We start from the raw sequence: 17,317 nt of genomic DNA on the forward strand, positions 1-17,317 counted from the left end.
TATAGGACAATGGGAGGACAAACAGTGGTGGAGTCAAGGGAATAATAATAAAACTTGGCCCTCTCCCCTCGGAAATATTACCAATATGAGCTTTCTCCTAGATCCGGAGAACAGAATGCTAGAATGGACAACCCCCGATGGGTTTTACTGGGCTTGTGAGAGCTATGCTTACAGTAGGTTACCTTTAAATTGGGTCGGCTCATGTGTATTGGCAACCTTAAGGATATGTTTGGTTCATGGTTCCCTAAATTACCTGGTCTGCAGGCCATAGTGGCCCTAATTGGGTTAATTGCGGCAGGATGCGTACTACTTCCATGCGTTTTGCCAATCTTCGTTAGAACTATCAATAATTCTTTGTCCCTCCTAGCAGAACGGAAGGTATCCACATATTTTATGAAGATGCAATATGCCTCAGTACCCACATCCGATGAGGAAGCAGAAATAGCAGCCCAAGGATTATTATGTGAGTTCGAGACAAGATACAAAAAGAGGGGGGATTGTGAGAAGGAGTAAAACAAGGTGTGCCTCGAACTCAGTTGTAAATTCCAGCGTTGGGCTATTGTAAATTCCAGCGTTGGGTTCGGCTGCAGGGGAGCCAGGTCGACAAGATAAGGAAGTAGAAAGAGTCTCTAAATAAGGTTAGGTTTAGAGAGTGTAGAATGGTTGATGTATTAGTACCATGTTTTATGATGATAGGTAGATTGTAAGCCAAGCCTCGAATGAGGGGCGGCAGCAATAGGGATATATACTCTTGCCCGTCCATTGTTCGGGGCTCTTCGTACCACCCTGGGACGGGGAGCCCGCCTTTGCAAACGCGTTATAATAAAAGAGAAGTGATAGACCTTACCTCGGTATCTCCTTGTCTTATTATAAGTCCACGTAAGTAACTTCTCACATTACGGAAGGGGGGGCATGTCTTCTTCACTACAATATATTTGCTCAATTTCTCTAGGATTCCATCACCCCTCCCCTGTCCTCCGTAATTCCTCAAGTTAGGTGTCAAGACCCTAATCCTGTGAAATCACTCTGCCAAACCTTTCCTCGGGCAATGCCAGGTGACAGACTATGCATACACTCAGGAAGCGCTTATCTGCGCATATCTCCAGCTCTGCATATTCCCCCCTCCCTCCTCCTTATGTTAATCCGGTGTAACCCAACCTCTCCTTAATGTATTCATGATGTAATCTGTGTAACCCAACCTTTCCTTAATGTATTCATGATGTAACTGGGATGTATTTTGCACTGTATTCTGGGACATGGAGGGAGTTTCAAAAGTTCATGTCACCCCTTTCTCGCTGTTCAATCTCGTCTTGAACCTGTTGCACAATAAACCTTGGATCTCCACATTTTACTCCTGTCCAGCTGAGCTCGTTTTCTTCCGCAGGGACCCGCGGACACTTAGTCCGACGAGCTGGGTGGCAGTGTAGCCCCGCACCCAGATTTTAGCCGTAACACCATGAAAGGGTTAAGGGGCACGAGAGACGCCTGGATAGAGACCCCCCCTGTAACTCCCTTGCTCCTGTCGGGGGGGGCTGCGAATGGAGAGGTGTGGCGCGCAGGGCGTGGGGTGACCCGAGCCAAGGAAGCCTCCGGATTCAGGGGAGACTCCGGGAGAGAGGGAGGGGGTCAAGGACGTGGGGGGAGAAGGGAGGGGGCATCCCCGAGGCAGGGAAGCGCAGCATTGGCAGGGTGGGTGGGGAGATAGGAAGACCAGTCTTGCGGGGGGGCGTCTCCATCGTGGCTTCTTCGGGGAATCTCCGGAGGGGCCGCCTTGGCTTCTCCCTCCCGCCCAGGAATTGGCCCCCCTTCAAGGCGACCAGAGAGGGATCCCTGGAAAGTGGGGGTCCTGTCCCCCCACCCTTCCTTCCTGCAAGCTCCATGCAAGCTTCCTTCCTTCCTGCAAGCTTCCCACCCCATGAGCCCCTGCCCTGCCGAGACCCAGGGGTTCTGCCCAGTCCACCCACTGGTCCCCTGGAGAGGAGAGGAAATCCCCAGAGGAAGAGGGGAGGGGGGAGGCCTTCTCAGAAGCGGCTCTTGGTTTCCACAATCCCACCCAGGAAGCAGCCAGAAACCTTTTCCTCTCTCTCAGGCTTCCATCTTTAAGACTCTTTTCCACTGAGGATGAGGATAATGTACACCTGTCCTCAGAAACAGGGGTGCAGAGTCCATGGAATGGCTCTCAGGATTAATAAGGAAGCTGCACCTCAAAAGCATTTCTGTTCCCCCTATTCTTTCTAGGCAATGTCAGAGTGACTGACAAGCTGAGATACAACCCATCATCATCCGATGACAACGATTGCATGAATCTTCCCAGTCAAAGGAGCCATTTTCATGATAGACAGTGCCTGGGGCTGGAGGCTCTACACACCGGGTGTGCCTGAGCAGGCCAAAGACTGCCAGTATTAGCACAGGTGAGGTGTGTGACCTTCCCAAATTTGCAGACTGTATGTGAATGAGAGTTTGTGGGTGAGATTATAATTTACGGCAACCCTGTGATTTTCTCCACCCATAACTTTTCGTGAGCTGATATTGCAGTAAAAATTCCAAATTAACTACAAAAAATTACAAGATGATAATAATAGTGCAGTGGTACCTTGGGTTAAGAACTGAATTCGTTCTGCAGCTCCGTTCTTAATCTGAAACTGTTCTTAACCTGAAGCACCACTTTAGCTAATGGGGCCTCCTGCTGCCGCCGCGCGATTTCTGTTCTCATCCTGAAGCAAAGTTCTTAACCCAAGGTACTATTTCTGGGTTAGCAAACTTTGTAACCTGAAGCGTCTGTAACCTGAGGTACCACTCTAGAATTTCTAGTATTAGTATTTTCCCCCAGCCGCTCTGGGCAGTTACAGTACATATAGGTAAAGGGACCCCTATGGGATGCAGGTGGCGCTGTGGGTAAAACCTCAGTGCCTAGGGCTTGCCGATCACATGGTCGGCGGTTTGAATCCCCGCGGCGGGGTGAGCTCCCGTCGTTCGGTCCCAGCTCCTGCCCACCTAGCAGTTCGAAAGCACCCTTAAGTGCAAGTAGATAAATAGGTACCATTTTAGAGCTGGAAGGTAAACGGCATTTCCATGTGCTGCACTGGTGCCAGCTCGCCAGAGCAGCTTCGTCACGCTGGCCACGTGACCCGGAAGTGTCTCTGGACAGCGCTGGCCCCCGGCCTCTTAAGTGAGATGGGCGCACAACCCTAGAGTCGGACACGACTGGCCCATACGGGCAGGGGTACCTTTACCTTTACTAAAGGGACCCCTCACCATTAATAATAATAATAATAATAATAATAATAATAATAATAATAATAATAAATTTTATTTATATCCCGCCCTCCCCAGCCTTAGCTGGGCTCAGATCTAAAATAATCAAGTACTATCGGTTTATAGATGATTTATTCTTCGTTATACAGGATCAAGACACAGCAGTACAATTCCTTCAATGGATCAATGACCAAGATCCAAATGTACGACTGTCTGGGACCATTCATGACACATCAGTTAATTTTCTGGATGTCACAGTCTTTAAAGATCACTCTCAACAACTTAAGATCCGCCCATACCATAAACCGACCGATCGAAATTCATTACTACATGCTTCATCCTTTCACGCTCCACATTTATTGAACAACTTACCGTATGGACAGTATTTAAGACTAAAAAGAAATGCATCGTTCCAACATGACTACAAAATAGCGGCCTATCAACTTACACAGTCTTTATTACAACGAGGATACACATCACGGACTCTTGCTGCAGCTCAAGATAGAGCGGAAGTGAAAAACAGGAAAGACCTTCTTGCTATAAAAACCTCGGATAAACCCAGAGAAGATCGTATTTGCACATCACTGCAATTTACACCATATACTTCTAGCATTAAGAAACTCATATATAAACATTGGCATTTGTTTTCCAACATCCCAGGATGTCAAAAACCACCTATAATTAGTCTAAAAAAAAGCCAGTCACTGAGGAATTATTTGGTGAAATCGGACCAACTTACATACCCGGAAGCATCAATTAAAGGTCACTACAAATGTGGTAGTTGCAATGTATGCAAATACGCACTACAAGTAAAGGAGTTTGTCAACATACAGACCGGCTTCAAGTTTCAGATTGAACATTTTAGTAACTGTAACCCGAAGAATAGTGTGTACGCATGGATGTGCCCATGCCACAAGATATATATAGGCAAAATCACTAGACCAATTAAACTACGCATAAATGAACATTGATCACGGATCCGCAACAGAGTGCTAGAAGCCCCACTGGTGGAACATTATATACAGCAAAAACATACGGAGGATGATTTTGTCTTCTTCATTATCTGGAAACCAAAAGTAGATTTATATACCAGGAGAAACATTGATAGACTATTATTACAACAGGAAGCACGATATATTCATCTGTTTGAAACGATGTCCCCCAAGGGCTTGAATGAACATCAAGACTACAATTCTTTTCTTTAAAAAACCACTACAGATGACCCTGGACTTTATATCCCTTCTCTGTTTACACCTTTAAGAAGGGAGAGCCTTTCCTCCTCCCCCACAGACACACATATAAGGCAATGATCTCACTCCCTAATAGAAAATGCACAGAGAAACGCAAGAAAATTGGGATTCATTTATCTAAGGTGAGAAAAAACACTCATCTGATGTCCGTTTTTCACAAACAATTAGACTGGAAATAATAACTCTTGTAAATTCTCATTTCCAGACGTATGTTGGAAAAAGAAACATAAAAGAATTGAATGATACAGACTTCCGACAGATTTATATTCTTTAAAAAATCGAGGTATGGAACCAAATATCATGATATGCATTAATACACTTTAGAATGTATATACTTCATTATATTTATGATTTATGGTATTGGAGAACCTTGATTTATTTTGACATATTATTTGATATTACCAGCTGAAGAAGGCGTTTACTCCGAAACAGGGCCCTGTCCTGGTCACCACTACTGAGTCGTACATCTGATTCATACTCCGGATACTTCTCTTTGGCCCTATTTGATTCTTTATTCTGATTTTATATAATATGAATTCTTTTTGACTGCCATTGAGACTTGTATGAAACAATTGTTTGTGCACTGGTATTCTATGTACCTTTATACTATATCACTACATATTTGAAACTACATTATTTCTTGTGAGAGTTCAGAACTTAACTGGTTAAATGTTCTGAGGAGTGCGTCACCTGCTGACGTCAGTTTTTGGAAGCTAGGAGGAGCTACCAGTTCTCTCTGTGTATCTGTGAGAGACGGACATGTTTCTTGCCATGGCTGCAAGCAGTGATGGACTGTTGTTCTGAGAAATGTTGCAATAAAGAGCTGTAAATAGACAAGCCTGTCTTTGTATGCTTGTCTGAAGTAAATTGACAGCTTTGCACCGCTGTAAGCTACTCTGCTAAGCCGTGGCTGAAGAGACAGCAGAATTTATTGCGCAGCTAGAAGGAAGCGGCTGGACGCTGGAAGCTGTAAACGGCTGATTGGGATCGTAAAACAATCAGCGGCCACGGCTCATCGATCAAGCTCGGCAGATCGATATCGCACATTTCTGTACTTAAACGTTGTGTTTAAATCTACTATTATTTTAAAACTATTGTACTTATACGTTGTGTTTAAATTTACTATCAGTTTAAAACTGTTATTCTTAGCAGAATATACACGTTTTTCTTTTCAACTCTCGAGTAGGAATTATTCCTTGTATTGAAACTTTTGGCCAGAGCTCTTGGTTTATCCTTTTTAGTGTACTTTCAACAAGAACTCCAATTTCTTTAACTGGCAGCCATTGGGCCAGAGCTCCGCGAAGATTGCCGAAGGAGGGAGTCAGGCTGTGCCCTTGCCAAAGGCCTGGTGGAACAGCTCTGTCTTGCAGGCCCTGTGGAAAGATGTCAAGTCCCGCAGGGCCCTAGTCTCTTGTGACAGAGCGTTCCACCAGGTCGGAGCCACAGCCGAAAAAGCCCTGGCTCTTGTTGAGGCCAGCCTAACTTCTCTGTGGCCTGGGACCTTCAAGATGTTTTTATTTGAAGACCGTAAGTTTCTCTGTGGGGCATACCAGGAGAGGCGGTCCTGTAGGTACGAGGGTCCTAGGCCGTATAGGGCTTTAAAGGTTAAAACCCACCTTAAACCTGATCCTGTACTCCACCGGGAGCCAGTGCAGCTGGTATAGCACTGGGTGAATGTGATCTCGCAACGAAGACCCCGTAAGGAGTCTTGCTGCAGCATTCTGCACCCACTGGAGTTTCTGGGTCAGTCTCAAGGGCAGCCCCATGTAGAGCGAGTTACAATAATCCAGTCTGGAGGTGACCGTCGCATGGATCACAGTGGCTAGGTCAGGGCGAGAGAGATAAGGAGCCAACTGCTTAGCTTGGTGGAGATGAAAAAATGCCGCCTTTGTTATAGCTGCAATCTGCGCCTCCATGGAAAGGGAGGTGTCGAAGATTACACCCAAACTCTTAACGGATGGTGCTAGCACTAATTGCGCCCCCGCAAGAGATGGGAGTTGCCCCCCCCAATCCCATATCGCCCCGTCCCAGCCACAGGACTTCCTGTTTTCGAAGGATTTAGCTTCAGCCGGCTCCCACGTAACCATCCAGCCACAGCTTCCAAACATCTGGTCAGTGTATCTGGGGCCGAGTCAGGATGGCCATCCATCAACAGATAGAGCTGGGTGTCATCGGCATACTGATGGCAACCCAGCCCAAAACTCCGGACAAGCTGGGCGAGGGGGCGCATAAAGATGTTGAAAAGCATCGGGGAGAGTATCGCACCCTGAGGTACTCCACACACCAAGGAGTGGCGCGATGACAATTCCCCCCCAAGCGCCACCCTCTGTCCCCGACCAGAGAGAAACGAGCGCAGCCATTGAAGGTCTGTGCCCTGGATCCCCACGTCGGCAAGGCAGTGGTCCAGAAGTTCATGATCGACCATGTCGAAAGCTGCTGACAGATCTAGAAGAATCAGCAGCCCCGACCCGCCTCGATCCAGCTTAGGTCCAGTCGTGGCCGACTCTGGGGTTGCGGCACTCATCTCGCTTTATTGGCTGAGGGAGCCGGTGTACAACTTCCAGGTCATGTGGCCAGCATGACTAAGCCGCTTCTGGCGAACCAGAGCAGCGCACGGAAACGCCGTTTACCTTCCCACCGGAACTGGACCTATTTATCTACTTGCACTTTGACGTGATTTTTTTTTTTAATGAATATTTATTGGCGTTTTCATAAACCACACAAAACAAAAATAGACAAAAAATAACAAAAATTCAAAAACTTAAAAACAATTAAAAAAACATAAAATTTCAATTACTTATTTTCTTGTAACTTGTTTCTCAGACCTACTCACACCTCCCCTTCTTGTATTCCAATTTAAATTGTCAATTCAGCAAATCCTTAACTTATTTCTCCACTTTAACTTAATAATTTATTCTAACATATTGTTATTTTACTTTTCTTCTTTCTCCCATTTCCTCAATTTTTTTTACTAACCTTATTTTCATTTTATTTAGCCCATTTTAAAAACCAGTTTTGACTTATCCAAACTTCAACATCAATACTTATACCTCATTATTCATTCTTAAATATTTTTCCCTAAAGTCGACCAAAATTTCCCTTCCATGACTTTCCCAATTTCCATACAAATAGCAAAACCAAATAAAAACAGAACAAATTATAATTGTATACCCTTTGGATTCCCAAACTCCACCCACCCTTTTCCCAGTTTCAGTCCCCAACAAATGTCCATCAGTCTCAATATTCTGTTTAGCCTGGAGATCTCACATCCGAGGCTCTTAATTCTCTCTCAGTTCCTCTCTGCCGGTCTTTTTGATTGTCCTTAGTGTTAAACCCCAAATCTCAGAGAGGCTCCGGCCCAACAGGATCCATGTTTCTTCCAGCCAGACCTCCATATTTAAAAATAAAGGCTAAGGGGTACTCCAAATCTTGTTTCATACTCCTTTCAAGGAACTACTGCTCCCCAACACCCCATGACGTCTAGATTCAGGTAGGTAGCCGTGTTGGTCTGACGCAGTTGAAATAAAAAATTTAAAGAGTCCAGTAGAACCTTATAGACTAGGTTTGTTCTAGGTATAAGCTTTTGTGTGCATGCACACTTCTTCAGATACACTGACACAGATGTCACCAGACCCTTGTATATTGTGGGAGGGTGGGGTGGGGTTTTTCTCCGAAAGGTACTCCTACTGCCATCTCACACTACCCTTCACTATATGAAGAAGTGTGCATGCACACGAAAGCTTATACCTAGAACAAACTTAGTTGGTCCCTAAGGTGGTGCTGCTGTTGTTGTTTATTCATTTAGTCGTGTCCGACTCTTCGTGACCCCATGGACCAGAGCACACCAAGCACTCCTGTCTTCCACTGCCTCCCTCATGCTGGCAGCTTCGAGAACACTGTCCCACCATCTCGTCCTCTGTTGTCCCCTTCTCCTTGTGCCCTCAATCTTTCCCAGCATCAGGGTCTTTTCCAGGGAGTCTTCTCTTCTCTTGAGGTGGCAAAAGTATTGGAGCCTCAGCTTCAGGATCTGTCCTTCCAGTGAGCACTCAGGGCTGATTTCCTTCAGAATGGAGCGGTTTGATCTTCTTGCAGTCCATGGGACTCTCAAGAATCTCCTCCAGTGCCAGAATTCAAAAGCACCAATTCTTCAGTGATCAGCCTTCTTTATGGTCCAGCTCTCACTTCCATACATCACTACTGGGAAAACCATAGCTTTAACTATACGGACGTTTGCCGGCAAGGTGATGTCTCTGCTTTTTAAGATGCTGTCTATGTTTCTCATTGCTTTTCTCCCAAGATCCTAAGGTGCTGCTGGACTATTTTTATTACTTTTTTACTTCAGCTGTGTCAGACCAATATGGCTACCTACCATTAAGTACAGTTATCTCCTTGCCTTGAATATCCTGCTTTTCAGTGCCAGATTAGGATAGTCCTCTGTCAGAAGACAAGCACAGGATCAGGCAGCACATCATGATTATAAAGAACCATTGGGGTGGGTGTTTCCGCCTGGGATTCCCATTTGCCATCTGCTCTCCTTCTGCTTCTCTTGCTCTCTCCATGCAATGTGAGGCATGTAGACAGAGGTCCATCTCCAAGAACAGGAGCATCCCTGAGCACCCATTCAGCTGACCCCAAGCACCAAGCCTTGTCACTAGTTCTCTGACTGACCCAGACCACAGTCCCTGGAAGAGATGAAGGCCTGGGTCTCCCAAAATGGTGCATATCAACCTCCTGAGGTCAGCGGGACTGTGCAGGTGATTCATGAAGATCTAGAGGTGGAAACGGGGGCAACAACTTGATTTGAAAGGCAGTCTCACAGGACAACGGTATTCCAAGATCATGCTGTGTTATTAAAGATGATTGAGGATTATGAAAGGTTGCTGATGCATTACTACCATTCGACATCATACCATTTTCAGTTTCTAAAAATTGGGAACATGGGGAGGACATGGGAGAATGTAGGAGATGTTGAAATAGGAGAAGGTGCTAATGGCGGTTGATGTGTCCTTTTTTTCTGTGTTCTTTTTCCTGAAACCCAAACAGGATTTCCTTTCTGCCCACTCTGAAAAAGGGGATGGAGAAGACAGAATTGCAGGGGACAGGGCACCGTTCGTTTCATTAGGAATAGCCATTAAAATGTGTGAAATGTGGAATATGCTTCACTGAATGAGCACACATAGTTCACATCAACAAACACAAAAAGGAAAGAACCCATTTAAAGGTATGGAGTGCGGAAAGAGCTTCTCTTTCAATGCAAAACTTAGAACACACCAGAGGACTCACAGAGAGAGAAAGCGTTTTAAGTGTGGGAAGAACTTCAGTCAGAGTGGAAACCTTAAATTGCACAAATGGACACACACAGGGGAGAAACCAATTGAATGCATGGAGTGTGGAAAGAGATTCAGTCAGAGTGGACACCTTAAATTGCACAAACGGACTCACACAAGGGAGAAACCATTTAAATGTATCGAGTGTGGAAAGAGCTTCCGTTGTAATACAAGCCTTAGATCACATCAACGGACTCATACAGGGGAGAAACCATATAAATGTATTGAGTGTGAAAAGAGTTTTAGTAATAGTAGAAACCTAAGAAGACATCAACGGACCCACACAGGGGAGAAACCATTTAAATGCATGGAGTGCGGAAAGAGCTTTAATGAAATTGGAAGCCTTAGAAGACATCAACGGAGTCACACAGGGGAGAAACCATATAAATGTACTGAGTGTGGAAAGAGCTTTAGTGACAGTGGAAGCCTTAGGAAACATCAACGGACTCATATAGGGGAGAAACCATTTAAATGTATGGAGTGTGGAAAAGGCTTTAGTCATAGTGGAAGCCTTAGGAAACATCAACGGACTCACACAGGAGAGAAACCATTTAAATGTATGGAGTGCGGAAAGAGCTTCAGTCAGAGTGGAACCCTTGATTTATGTCAACAAACTCACACAAAAGCCAAACCTTATAAATATCAGGAAAGTAGATAGAGGTTCACTCTTAGTGGAAGTTCAGAATCAACAGACTCATGGACAGGAAGAACTTTAAGAAATGAAACCCTTCAAACCATCAACAAACTCAGGAGAAGCAGTTTGAATGAAAAGACTGCAGAAAGTGCTTTATTTATAATGGAGTATTTAAGACCTGGAGCTGACTGTGGCTCAGATCATCAGCTTCTTATAGCAAAATTCAAGCTTAAACTGAAGAAAGTAGGAAAAACCACTGGGCCGGTAAGATACAATCTAAGTCAAATCCCTTATGAATACACAGTGGAAGTGAGGAACAGGTTTAAGGATTTAGATTTGGTGGACAGAATGCCTGAAGAACTATGGATGGAGGCTCGTAACATTATACAGGAGGCAGCAACGAAAACCATCCCAATGAAAAGGAAATGCAAGAAAGCAAAGTGGCTGTCCAATGAGGCCTTACAAATAGCGGGGGAGAGAAGGCAAGCAAAATGCGAGGGAGATGGTGAAAGATACAGGAAATTGAATGCAGATTTCCAAAGAATAGCAAGGAGAGACAAGAAGACCTTCTTAAACGAGCAATGCAAAGAAATAGAGGAAAGCAATAGAATGGGAAGAACCAGAGATCTGTTCAAGAAAATTGGAGATATGAAAGGAACATTTCGTACAAAGATTTCCATAATAAAGGACAAAAGTGGAAAGGACCTAACAGAAGCAGAAGACATCAAGAAGAGGTGGCAAGAATGCACAGAGGAATTATACCAGAAAGAAATGGATGTCTCGTATACCCCAGGTAGTGTGGTTGCTGACCTTGAGCCAGACATCCTGGAAAGTGAAGTCAAATGGGCCTTAGAAAGCACTGCAAAGAACAAGGCCAGTGGAAGTGATGGTATTCCAGCTGAACTATTTAAAATTTTAAAAGATGATGCTGTTAAGGTGCTACATTCAATATGCCAGCAAGTTTGGAAAACTCAGCAGTGGCCAGAAGATTGGAGAAGATCAGTCTACATCCCAATCCCAAAGAAGGGCAGTGCCAAAGAATGCTCCAACTACCGCACAATTGCACTCATTTCACACGCTAGCAAGGTTATGCTTAAAATTCTACAGGGAAGGCTCAAGCAGTATGTGGACTGAGAGCAAAGTTGGGCTGAATTTCAACTCATCACATGCTTGCAGACACATGGCCCTCCACACAGCCACAAATTGGGAGAGCTAAAAGGGACCCTTGGGTCATCTAGTCCAACCCTAAATACAGTGTTCATAGCAAGATTTCAAAGCAAGATTTGCACTACCAAAAGGACATATACATTTAAGTACAGATTTTCAACTGGGAAAGGAAACATCTATGCTCGTATCATGTACTAAGGAAGAGAAAAAGAAAAGTAGCCAACTTTACACAGAACCGTTTTTTGCAGATCTTGAGATAGTTTGAGTGAGTTTGCTTCCTTCAAGTTCCTAGAGAAATTATCTTTAAAGGAAGATTGAAGTGAACATTTTTCCTAAGAGGGAGAGGATCTCTTATAAAACATAGTTAAAACAGCCGTAGATTTGATTTAAAAGGAATACAAAATTGACAGTTTTTCATGAACTTGCAGAGAAATAGTAAGCCTAATCTATGCCCCCCCCTTTGCAGTTTCCTTTAAAGGAAGCTTACTTGGGAGTAAATTTACCTGGCACAGAAGTAAGAAGGAGAAGGGAAAAAAACCCCTGAAAGAGACAGAATGAAGCAAGGGGGCATTTTCTAAGAAAAGAGGCCAGGAAGTCTTATAGAGACTGATATCAGGACTGGACTCAGATAGACAATTTTCCTGGCTATGGAAGCCTCTACATTTAATACTAATTTTAATACCAATTTTCTTAGAAAGAACACATTTTCATAGGCAGATGCTTAATGAAATACATACACTGCATTTTAGCTTGAGAGAGCAGTTGGCTCTACTAGGCTTTTGCAGCAGAAACATTAGTTTCTTCACAGCACATTTCAAAATACTGGAAAAAAATACTGGAACACGGATATAAACTCATAAACTCAAATGTTGCAACATAACATTATCTACCATCAACTTAAAATCATACTCCTCACTCAAGCTACTCGGAGGAAGACTCCTTGGAGCCTCTCTCAAAGAACAAACATTTGCACACTTCATTTTAATGATTTTTTTTAAAAAAAAATTATTTATTTTTTTGGTCCTGTTTAAGATTGATGAGGCCCAACATGGCTTCCTTAGATTTAAAATTTTGAAGCATGCTTGCAATTTAAAAACTATGTGCATTTAAGAACAGTCTGTGGATGCCGGAGCCAATGTAAACACAAACCCTTTTAATATTTCCAAATCTTTGAGTACATCTCATATCCTTTTTTTTTTTTCAAGAGAAACTGAGATCTCTAATGTGTGGGCTCTCAGGCTGGGCTGTTATTATATCTACTGCCTTCTGAGCACCATTAAATTTACGGTTTCATGTTCTAGCTTTAGGTTATAGTTTAACACCACAAATTTGATGTGTTCAGCTCTCCCTAAGGGTTCAAACCCTGATTTTGTTGAAGGATTCCTGGGGTGGCCACTGTGCCCTGGGTTCCAGGTGGTGGGCCTAATCCACCCACTAAAAGTTACAATGGTCTCGTACTTTGTACTTGGAAAGACCATTTTGCCCCTTTATTTTATTTTTTTCAATTGGAGATGACAAGCTGGAGGGGCATATTAGAATCCTCTCTGGGGCAAAAAGGCTTCATGGAAGCCTTGTTGCCAGGAGGAGTCCAGCTAGGGTGTTTAGTGAGCTCCCATTCTCTCATATGTTATTATTAGGCTTTTTTTTTCCTTTTCATTAACGAAGTACGCTAAAGACAGAAAGAGTGGACGCACACACACAAGGGAGGAGGGGCAATGGGAAAGAAAGGGGGGACAGAAAAGGATCCTTTCAGTACTCAAAGTACCCTTGACTAACACAATTCCTACTTATCTATAAACCACGAATTAATTTCTGGAAATCTCAAACCTGAACCTGAAACAAAACCACGGGTCTCTGCCCGGAACCTCAAACCACGGGTCTCTCTCTGCCCGGAACCTCAAACCACGGGTCTCTCTCTACCCGGAATTCCTTTACCTCAGCGCTGCTTACAAGACTAATCCTAGTGTGGGGCCCCAATTCCCCCCTCTACCCTCCACAACAGCCTCCTGCCTAGCCTTTGAGACTAAGTTCGGAACCCCTACTGGACGCTTGCGCAGTGCAATGCCAGATTAAGGCCCGAGAAAATGAAGGTTTGGAAAGGAAACAAACAACCTTGCGTTCTGACGTACCCGGGTCATCCCTAAGAAAGGTCGCCAGGCAGCAGGGGCGGCTTTGTTTGCATAATTAGAGGAGAGACAGAGAGAGAGAGAGAGAGAGAGAGAGAGAGAGAGAGAGAGAGAGAGAGAGAGAGAGAGAGAGCGCTTTGAAGGACGCCTCTGGACGACTCCGAAAGAGGGACGTCAGAGAAAACAGTAAAGAGCCACGCTTTCCCGGACTCAATTCCAAGACAGAAAACGGGGGAGAAAAGGGATAGAGAGATTAAGACGTTCCTGGACGACCCCGAGAGGGAACATCTGAAAACAGTAAAAGTACCACAATTTCCCCGGTCACGTTCCGTGTAAGAAATTGGGGGGAGAGAAAGGGAAAGGTTTTGATGTTCCTAGACGACTCCGAAAGGCAACATCAGACTGTAACGTTTGAGTATATCTCTTATCCTTTTCTTTTCTTTTCTTTTCTTTTTGGAAAAGCTAAGATCTCAAATGCGTGGGCTCCCAGGCTGGGCTGTTATTATATCTACTGCCTTCTGAGCACCATTAAATTTACGGTTTCATGTTCTAGCTTTAGGTTCTAGTTTAACAACACAAATTTGATGTGTTCAGCTCTCCCTAAGGGTTCAAACCCTGATTTTGTTGAAGGATTCCTGGGGTGGCCACTGTGCCCTGGGTTCCAGGTGGTGGGTAAAAGCGACCCACGTAATGTTACAAAGGTCTCTCAATTTGGATTTTGAGAGTCCTTTCCTCCCTCTCAGCTCCTTCCAGTTTGAGAGGACAAATTGGAGAGGGGTATCAGAGTCCTCCCTTTGGCGGGAAGGCTCTGCGAAAGCCTTATCGCCTGGAGGAGTCCAGTCATAATGTTTGGAAGCCTGGGTTCCCATTCTTCCTACGTTAGAGATAGAGGGGGCAGAGGCACACACGAAGGGAAGAGAGGGGTGGGAAAAGAAGAAGAAAGGGGAAAATATCTGTCAGAGCCACCCGTGGTCCCAGCTCACAAGAGACCAGAGTCCAGTCCAAGTTATATACAAAAGGATTTATTGAAGAACATTGTTGGCATTACATCCAAGCTCCGTGGCTCCGGATCTGTTACTCCTAGATCGTAGAAGTCCCCTCTGAATCTGTACCCCCCCTGCACCAATTTAAGAGGCTTGTGCTGGTCCACCTCTTCCTCTCCTTCCTTTTCCGCAGGGTCTTTCTGCCTCCCTGTGTTCCCTCCCTCCGGGACTCCTCAGAGGCTGATTCCTCTGACGCCTGCTCCCCCCTCCTTCGCGCTTTGGGACCAGGCTCCTCCCCAGGACTCTCTTCACTTCCGCGCGCCTCCACATTTGAACTTGGCGCGCGTACGTTGCTCCTGACTTTCCTTTCAACAGTTACACTGCTCTCGGTACTACTCTCCGCCCCTTCCGGCAGGACGTCTTGCCCCGATCTCCTTTCCCTCTCTGCTTCCTGTCCTGCTCCTTCTGACACATTGGTAACTCCACCCCCTTCACTCCGTCCCGGCGGAGAAGCCGGTCCCGATCTGTAACTCCCACTGGGGGTTCCCCCTTCATTCCCCTGCTCCTGACTGCTTCCCCCTCTAGCCCCCCTTGTCTTGACCAGGGGGGCCCCCTTCTGGGAATCCTCCGATTCACTGGACGGGCTCATGGACCACCTCGGGTCATTGTCATCCTCCTCCTCGTCGCCCTGGGATCCTTCCCCCTCGCTCTCTATCTCCTCCCTCATCTGCGCCTCTCTTCCTGAACTCCTGACAATATCCTTAGCTCAAAAGTCTGCCACGGGACACCTTGGCCTGTCTGCCACGGGACACCTTGGCCCGAGAAAGTTTCAGCCACGGGACACCTTGGCCCGTCTGCCACGGGACACCTTGGCCCGAGAAAGTTTCAACCACGGGACACCTTGGCCCGTCTGCCACGGGACACCTTGGCCCGAGAAAGTTCCTGCATATATATATTACAAGACTAATCCTAGTGTGGGGCCCCAATTCCCCCCTCTACCCTCCACGACAGCCTCCTGCCTAGCCTTTGAGACTAAGTTCGGAACCTCTACTGGACGCTTGCGCAGTGCAGTGCCAGATTAAGGCCCGAGAAAATGAAGGTTTGGAAAGGAAACAAACAACCTTGCGTTCTGACGTACCCGGGTCATCCCTAACAAAGGTCGCCAGGCAGCAGGGGCAGCTTTGTTTGCATAATTAGAGAGAGAGAGAGAGAGAGAGAGAGAGAGAGAGAGAGAGAGAGAGCTTTGAAGGACGCCTCTGGACGACTCCGAAAGAGGGACGTCAGAGAAAGCAGTAAAGAGCCACGCTTTCCCGGACTCAATTCCAAGACGGAAAACGGGGGAGAAAAGGGATAGATAGACTAAGGCGTCCCTAGACGACTCCGAGAGGTGACGCCGGAAAACAGTAAAAGTACCACAATTTCCCCGGACCTGTTTCGCGTAAGAAATTGAGGGGAGAGAAAGAGAAAGGTTTTGGCATACCCAGACGACTCTGAGAGGCAACGCCAGACAGTAAAGTTCCGCGATCTCCTGGCCACTTTCCGAAGGGGAGAATAGGGGTAGAAAAAGGCAGAGTTAAAGCGTACCCGGCCGACTCCGAGGGGCTACGCCAGAAATGAAAGAAGGAAAGTCTAGCTGTCGTGGGGACACTGCTTCTCCACCCCCCTCCCAATGTATTTACTTCAAACCATACTCACGTTTGAAGATGTCCCCCGCGGATCCCGGGATCCTTTTTCTTTAGCCGGCTTGACCTCGCCTTTGCTCCCCCTGGTTGGGCTTTTGGTGACGATTGATTACCGCCCGCAAAGAGGAGGCAGGGAGAGGAAGAAGGATCCCTGGGCTAAGGTTGCCCAGTGGCGCCCGATCCCCTCTATCTCCCCTCTCACCTTTGCAGGAGAACCAAGTGTCCCTTTGTGGTTGCCAACTGTTGCAGGAAAAATCCGAGGGCTCCCTTGGACAAAACAAAGACACCAACCAGGATAACTTGGAGCAAAACAGCAGCCTGTAGGCTTGGCCTTTATTGAACTGTTGCAACAGGGTATTCCCCTCACGTGCAGGAGAGAGGAAAGACCCAGAAGAATAGTGTGCAAGGTCTTATAAAAACTTTTGAAATTCCCCTCCTCTAAGTCTAGCCCACCCCCAGAGACATCATGCATACATTACAGAAAGGAGGGGCTGAGGGAGGAGTTGGTGGTAACTTGAGTGTCTTGTCACCTGGCTGGTTCCTCCTTTTCCCCTCCCCATGAGTCACTTCCAGGAACTTCCAGGAGACAAAGGGGATTTTGCAGTTTCCTGCCCCCTGAGGGAAGATCTGATCAGTGTCCTTTGGTTGAATCCACTCCCATGTGCAGGTTCTTTGTGATCTTGATTGTCTTCTGTCTGGGATCATCAGGGTTGGCATGGGCAGGGCTCCAGTGTATGTGCTGAGACAGTGAAGGGATTATGGCTGACCAGGACTAAGCCACCCCCCTTTCTTAGTTCTTGTCATATGGAGTAAAAATAAAAATGGAACATTGCAAATCCAATGTATGGTTGATTTTCTATGAATTTATAACAGAAATGTGGCGTATGTAGTGT

General features: G+C 45.8%; 5 protein-coding genes across 7 annotated transcripts in view; 4 read left to right on the forward strand and 1 right to left on the reverse strand.

The window, feature by feature from the left end:
- Positions 1-17,317, reverse strand: part of LOC309378680 (uncharacterized protein) — a 141,543-nt gene that overhangs the window by 59,252 nt on the left and 64,974 nt on the right. The window lies entirely within an intron of this gene.
- LOC309378764 (uncharacterized protein) overlaps positions 1-17,317 on the forward strand; it is a 63,705-nt gene that overhangs the window by 29,231 nt on the left and 17,157 nt on the right. The gene's annotated exons all lie outside the window — the stretch shown is intronic.
- Positions 1-17,317, forward strand: part of LOC309378643 (uncharacterized protein) — a 58,937-nt gene that overhangs the window by 24,689 nt on the left and 16,931 nt on the right. The gene's annotated exons all lie outside the window — the stretch shown is intronic.
- The window catches only part of LOC309379841 (uncharacterized protein), a gene marked incomplete at both ends in the record, with an annotated part of 56,533 nt that overhangs the window by 12,003 nt on the left and 27,213 nt on the right, over positions 1-17,317 (forward strand). The window lies entirely within an intron of this gene.
- Positions 7,978-10,636, forward strand: LOC309378779 (uncharacterized protein). 3 transcript variants are annotated; one of them, XM_081927443.1, is made up of 3 exons: positions 8,097-8,279; positions 8,811-9,259; positions 9,549-10,636. In XM_081927443.1, exon 3 carries the CDS (start codon positions 9,672-9,674, stop codon positions 10,488-10,490), a length of 819 nt encoding a protein of 272 aa, XP_081783569.1. In that variant the 5' UTR covers positions 8,097-8,279; positions 8,811-9,259; positions 9,549-9,671; the 3' UTR covers positions 10,491-10,636. The 3 variants fall into 3 exon arrangements, with proteins under 3 accessions (XP_081783570.1, XP_081783569.1, XP_081783568.1); XM_081927444.1 differs by lacking the exons at positions 8,097-8,279; positions 8,811-9,259 and adding an exon at positions 7,978-7,995; XM_081927442.1 differs by lacking the exon at positions 8,097-8,279 and having other exon boundaries at positions 8,587-9,259.

The sequence above is a fragment of the Podarcis melisellensis genome (assembly GCF_964234715.1).
Source record: "Podarcis melisellensis genome assembly, chromosome: 10".
NCBI classification, from domain to species: domain Eukaryota; kingdom Metazoa; phylum Chordata; class Lepidosauria; order Squamata; family Lacertidae; genus Podarcis; species Podarcis melisellensis.